Source organism: Chelonoidis abingdonii, chromosome 22 (assembly GCF_003597395.2).
Source record: "Chelonoidis abingdonii isolate Lonesome George chromosome 22, CheloAbing_2.0, whole genome shotgun sequence".
NCBI classification, from domain to species: Eukaryota; Metazoa; Chordata; order Testudines; family Testudinidae; genus Chelonoidis; species Chelonoidis abingdonii.
This window is the reverse complement of record NC_133790.1, coordinates 27,776,020-27,782,430: the sequence shown is the minus strand read 5'-3', so window position 1 is coordinate 27,782,430 and position 6,411 is coordinate 27,776,020. Positions and strand designations below refer to the sequence as shown.

Here is a 6,411-nt window from a genome sequence, read left to right as displayed (position 1 = left end):
CTCCAGCCTGCTGACATGGACCAGCCATTGTTGTTCCTGCTGCTATTGCCTCTCTTGGGAGCAGGAAGCCTTCCAGCACTGCCTGCAGATGGCTGAGTCCCTCATCTCCTTTCCCATCTCCATTAAAAGAGCAGTGGCTCCAGCTACTCCTCTCTGCCTGGGGTTCGGCCCTTCACTCCATGCCCACTTCTCTGCTCCTTCCCTTATGAAAAAACCCTACTGGCTCCTGGGCCTGTTGCTTGTCTTTCCCCCTTCTGCCGAAGAGGCAGCAGGACCTGTGCTTCTCAGTTTCCACCTGCCCCCTGTGCTCACACCTTCATCCCTAGACTCACCTCTACTCCTGCTTACTTGCTTTGGGGGCAGAGGGTTCCCAATCCCAAGCCTTGTCTGGATGGAGAAAGAGGTGCTTTTAAAATAGGGTGAACTAACACAGCTCAAAACGCTGGAGTAGACAGGGCAAGTGGTATTTTCCCACGTTAGCTGGCTGACATTAACCCTTGGAACGGGCTAGGATTGGCCACGACCAGCTAACACATTTTAAAGGAGTTAGAACCTATCTACATTAGTGGCTAATGTGTTTTTAAATAGCACTTAATTAAAATGTATTAGCCACCATGATTTTTAAAAAACCCACCTTTGTCCTGCACCAGGGTCTTAGAAAACTTCTTAAAGATCTTAAAACGAAGGGAATAAAAAAATAAGGAAAATGATTCATTCCAGGGGGCAGAGGCGGGGCGGAGAGAAAGGGTGACAGCAGGGATGTGTAACGTCAAGTCACAGAGACCGAGACCTGGGCATCACTGCGAAGAGTGCTGTGGACAATATTACTGAAAAGCTGATCATGCCATTTGTAAGTCATTGGTACATCCCTGACTGAAATGCTGTGTTCTGTTCTGGTTACACCCTCTGCCGATAGTTACAGCAGAAAGAGCAGGGACTAGAAATGGGTGATACCAATGATAGGAGGCCTTGCTGTCTAATGACTTATGCAAAACAACTGAAGAAGACAGGAGTGTTCATAGGGCTGGATCAGGCAGAAATAAGTTAAAGAGTGTGGAAAACTTGGAGATAGTCCAGCGGAAGGCATCAAAAATGACTAGGGGGCTGGAGCACATGACTTATGAGGAGAGGCTGAGGGAACTGGGATTGTTTAGTCTGCAGAAGAGAAGAATGAGGGGGGATTTGATAGCTGCTTTCAACTACCTGAAAGGGGGTTTCAAAGAGGATGGATCCAGGCTGTTCTCAGTGGTGCCAGATGACAGAACAAGGAGTAAAGGTCTCAAGTTGCAGTGGGGGAGGTTTAGGTTGGATATTAGGAAAAACTTTTTCACTAGGAGGGTGGTGAAGCACTGGAATTGGTTCCCTAGGGAAGTGGTGGAATCTCCTTCCTTAGAGGTTTTTAAGGTCAGGCTTGACAAAGCCCTGGCTGGGATGATTTAGTTGGGGTTGGCCCTGCTTTGAGCAGTGGGTAGGACTAGACACCTCCTGAGGTCTCTTCCAGCCCTGAGATTCTATGATTCTATGAAAGAGACCAAGATGACTAGACCTGTATTCAAAACAGGATGATCTGATAACATTCACCCTGGGATGCTAAAGGAATAAGATGAAATGGTATCACAACCATTGACAATTATACTTGAGATCTTTTGGAGATCACAAAGCTTGTTGTGGTCTCACTTACACTGATGTAAATCAGGAGTAACTCCATTGGAACAATGGAGTTGCACCAGCATCATTCCAGTGTAAGTGAGGTCAAAACTGGTCCCTGGGGAACTGGGAAAGACTGAAGCTAGCCCATGTGTTTATGAACTGAAAAAGGGAGACCCGGATCTTTACAGAACAGGGAGTTTAACTTCCACACCTAGCAACTGACTGCAATTAACACGGGAGTCAGACTCTACATTCCAAGGATACTTGCTGGGCTAGTGCTCCAAAAATAGCTGTGTAGACAGTGCTTGGACTGGAAGTCGAGGAGCCCGAGTTTCAGTCCAAGCTGCAGCGGCGAAGCACTGTCTACACAGCTGTTTTTAGTGTGCTAGCCCTGCAAGCTAGAGTCTGTCGACCTGGGCTGGTAGGCTCGCCCCTGGGAGCTGTGTACCTGTGCTTATGGCTGAGGGTGTGGATAAAGGTGAAGCTATATGACTCGGACTGTGCAGGTAAGGATCTGAATGGGAGTTCGTGGATGTGGTTGAAGCTGCGTGGGTGCAGATGACACTGTGGGTGGAAAGTGAACCTGGTTGGGGGAATTCAGGGGGGGCAAGCGGTTGTGTGAGGGTGGCACCATAGGGTGTCTAGGGGAGAGCGGGGGGGTTGGTGCAGGTTGGAGAGTGATGCGGGTGTTGGTGAGGGCATGCTTGGACGTGAGTGGCGTGTGTGTGAGGGGTAGGCTAGTTGGGTGCATATTCTGGGTGAAGTCAGGAGCATGGGGTGCAGTGAAAGGCTGTGGCATTGTTTACAGGGGGAGCAGACGTGTCCCAGGGAGGGGGCCAACTTTACCATGTGGCCAGGATGACTAGTTTGCCTTGTTTTGGCAGGCAGTCCCTTCCTACCAGAAGAAAGTGCCAGTAAATTCCATTCTATTCACCACATGTCCCTGCAGCCAGCAGGGCTCGTGGAGATGCTAGAGCATATGCTTGCTTCAGACTCTGAAGACCAGGGCAAGTCAGTGCTTCCTCAACGATCCTGTGTTCTCCTTGTGTTTCCATAGGGTTTTTAAACTCTGCAGAGCCCACGCATGCAGGCTGCCACTGGTGCGTCAGAACCACCAGCTGTGTGTACAGAGGGCGTTGCTGGGAATATAATGGTTCAGTGAAAGATGCTGGATTCTTCAAAGTGTGAGGGAGGCAATGACTCAGCTGATTAGATTTGCATTTAGCAGTGGAGCCTCCTGGTCATCCCGGTCTCCTCTGGGGCAAGTGCAGTCTCAGCAGAAATCAGTTTCTTCCATGTTAAGAGCCTTTTCCAGTTAACCAAGACATGTCTCCAGTTCTAAGGCAAAGACAAAGGCAGGACAACAGGATTAACCAAATCTGCTCACCTAGTGTTTCTGAGTTTGCCTTCTGCACGGGTCAGTATTGCTAGGTATCATGCTGCTCCAGTTTCTTTGCAGCAAACACTCTCTCTTCCCTGAGTTGCCTGCAACCCTGCTGGAGGAGCTGGGGCACAATATTGACCTGCTATGGCCAAATGCAGAGAGGGGAGCATGTCCGGGCTTTGTGTCATTAAAGTCTTGTCTATATCCCAAGTTGTACTGGTTTAAATAAAAGATGTGATTTAAAAAAAAAGTGATTTAGTTAAACCAGTACAAAACCCTGTGTAGAGGCTCTTCATTCAATTTAAATTTGGTTTAGGTTGTTTTAGTTGAAATTGTTAAAAACCAGGTTTAAACTGAATTCCGAATGGGCACACTGAGTTTTGCACTGGTTTAATGGAATCAGTTGTTGAACCAAGTTACAGGTGAACCAGTGCAACCAGGAATATAGACCAGGCCCATAGGTCTACCAGTGCAGTGGGTGCACATTACAAGATGAGGCATGAGCACTGTTGTGGGTACACATTAACAAATCTAACCCCACGTGTCCAAACTCCTTTTCCACAGAAGCAATAGATTTATCAACTGCTCTACACAGAGGGAACAAACCATAGTCAAACCACTTCATTCCAGTCAGAGGAGTCTTTTCCATGTGAGGGGCTGCTCCATTTAGGCAAATAGAGTAAATGACATTTCTGCAGGAATTAGGAACATCTCCCAAATCAGGGCTTTGGCAGTTGATGTTAACTTAAAATCTGTCACTTTAACCCTTCATTGCTAACATGTGGCAAGTTCAAGATACAAAAGGAAACATACTTGCCATGGCGAATGAACAGCCTTTAATAGGTGTATGCAGCAGGAAAACAAGGAGAGAACGTTGGGTTAGTATTAAGTGTCCTGTTCCTGATGCATTGCAGGGCCAAGGGTCCTTTCCCACCCCCACCCCCAGGAGGGGCAGAGAACAGGCTGGCTCCTGACCAGTGAGCAAAAAGCAGCCTCTGCACTCCAAGGCCAGAGCAGCGAGACTGCTTCCTATGCTCTGCAGGCAAGGAGGGCGAAATGCCAGACTCCCACTGTGGGAAGTCACTGCTGACCAAGATGTGGCACATCACAGGCCCCAGAACCTCACCCACCCACTCCTGAAATAGACCCTTAACCTCTGGCTGAGTGACTGAAGTCCTCAAATCATGGTTTAAAGACTTCAATTTCCAGAGAATTCTCCATTTACGCTAGTTTAAACCTGCCAGTTATGTTTACCTTTCAATATGACATTTTTCATATCTGGTGACTTGAAGGAATGTAAACTTTTTTTTGAAAAAGTTTCAGCAAAATAAGTTGGGCACTTTTGAGGACAAGGAAAGTGGGGGATGGCGGGCAGGGGGAAATACATTTTGGCCATTATAAAAATGCAACTTTTTGTTAAAGCCCTAGCTCCTTAGTGCTTTAAGCCAGAAATCGAAATTTGTCACAGGGACAGTCTGCAGTGATCTGGGGCATGTCCATTTCAACTTGACTGAGTTAAAAGATTTATATACACGGTTGGATTTTCATTCAGTAGACATCGGTCTCCCAATATTTTCTTGGCATCACTTCTGTAAGTTGAGGGGAACTTCGGTCTGCCTTCAGAATGCTCCCCTTCTCCTGGGGGTATGTGCTATGCCACATTGCATTCTGGGTCCACATGCTGTTATACACAGGCTCCCTCCTCAGTCACTGTGGTTTGGTCACTGCACAGGCAAGGATCCTGCCGAACTGGGCCTGCATGGCTAGTTTCCCTGTAAACGTGCGGGACTCACCCCTGCGGTGCCTCCTGCTGGTCGTCTCAGGGAATTTGGTCTGAGCGCCCTCTGCAGGCCAGTGTCCTGCTGTCCCCCGCCCCCCGTGTCCCTCCTGGACCCCAGAGCCCCTTGTCTTTGGGTGCTTCCTGCTGGCAACACCTCCACAGTCTCATGGTTCTCCGCACCCTGCCTCAGTCATGGGCGACTGCCAGTCTCCATCCAGCCCCCGCTCCCTGGGGCAGACTGCAGTGTAAAAGCCACTCACCATAGGCAAGGGGAGTTTGGACCAGCTGCCTTCCTCTGCCTTCTAGTACCTCTATGGGCCTTGGACCAGGCCCTGCAGCCTGAGGAGTTGCCAGACTGGAGGTCCCCTGCTCCTCTGGTCTTTCCCCAGCCCTGCCTCACTGCCAGTACCCTTCCTGCAGGCAGCCAGGCCCTGCTCTCTCCCAGCCTGGAGAGAGACTTCTGGGCCTCTGGCTCACAGCCTTTTTATACAGGCCGGCGGTGGCCTGATTGGGGCACGGCTGCAGCTGTTTCCCCAAGGCTCAGGGCTGGTGCAACCCATTAGGCGACCTAGGCGGTCGCCTAGGGCGCTGACATTGGGGGCGGCAACCAGGGTCGTCAGCGGTATTTCGGGGGCAGGACCTTCCGCCGCCTCTGTCAGGAGTGCCATTTTGGGGGCAGGAACTTCCACCACCTAGGGCGCCAAAAAGGCTCCCGGCGCTCCTGGCAAGGATTGCTGCTTTCCTAGCAGCAGCCCTCTTGCAGTCTCAGCCCTCTCCCAGGGCTGATTTCAAGCCCTTCAGGGCAGGAGTGGGTCACCACCCCACTCCATTCCCCGTGAGGCGATCCATCTGAAAATGTGACGGATGATGAATAGTGACTAAGGGAGGGAGCAAGGGATAGTGTGTGGTGGAGGGTTAATGAGTGTAGTGGCACTAGAGGAGTGAGTGTGTTTAGGAAGTACCGCTGACATTAGCAAACAGCAGTATGGGTTGCCATTTGTCATTCACCTGAACTAAAATGGGATGAACCATTACTTCTAGCTCAGGCGGTGTTTCTGCTCTAGCACCTGCCAGCTGATGGATCACTTGCCCATTTGGTTTTGATTTTACTTAGCCAGATTTATGTCACAATATTAGTATGTTCAATTGTCTTTAGCAGCGTCTACTTACTCCACATCTCGTTTTCTGATCGCTCTCCCAGAGGCCATGACCTCAGCGACTTTGGACACAATCGGGTCATAGTTCATACTAGCCACAGCAATCACCTCCTCATTCCTACAACAAAGATCAGAGGTGTGAAGGAGACATTGCAGGTAATTAAGTGAATGGCTTTAGATGGACACTTTTTTCCTTCATGAAAGGGTAAACTCCTTGATGGAACCACCAGGATTATGAACCTATAATCTCTTCCCAGCTTCAGGAGCCCCCATTAGCCCATGTGCTTGTTACCTCAGACAGCAGCACCCGGTGAGGGAGAGCGGTCGGTGAGCAGCACATGGGCAGGCACTGGTGGGGAGTGGATGGAGACCTGGCTCCATGCCTGGTCCCAGCTTTGCTCATGGGACAGCACAGCTACACACTGCCCCTAGTCAGGGCA

The 6,411-nt window shown here is 49.8% G+C and overlaps 1 protein-coding gene across 2 annotated transcripts in view; it reads right to left on the bottom strand.

Moving 5' to 3' along the window:
- Positions 1–2,624: 2,624 nt before the first annotated feature.
- Positions 2,625–6,411, bottom strand: part of AIFM3 (AIF family member 3) — a 108,229-nt gene continuing 104,442 nt past the window's right edge. For both annotated transcript variants that reach the window (XM_075059966.1, XM_075059967.1), the window contains 2 exons: positions 5,985–6,089; positions 2,625–2,988 (listed from right to left, as the gene is read on the bottom strand). In XM_075059966.1, coding sequence (XP_074916067.1) covers positions 2,949–2,988; positions 5,985–6,089 — 145 coding nt within the window. In that variant the 3' untranslated portion in view covers positions 2,625–2,948. The remainder of the gene's footprint in view (positions 2,989–5,984; positions 6,090–6,411) is intronic.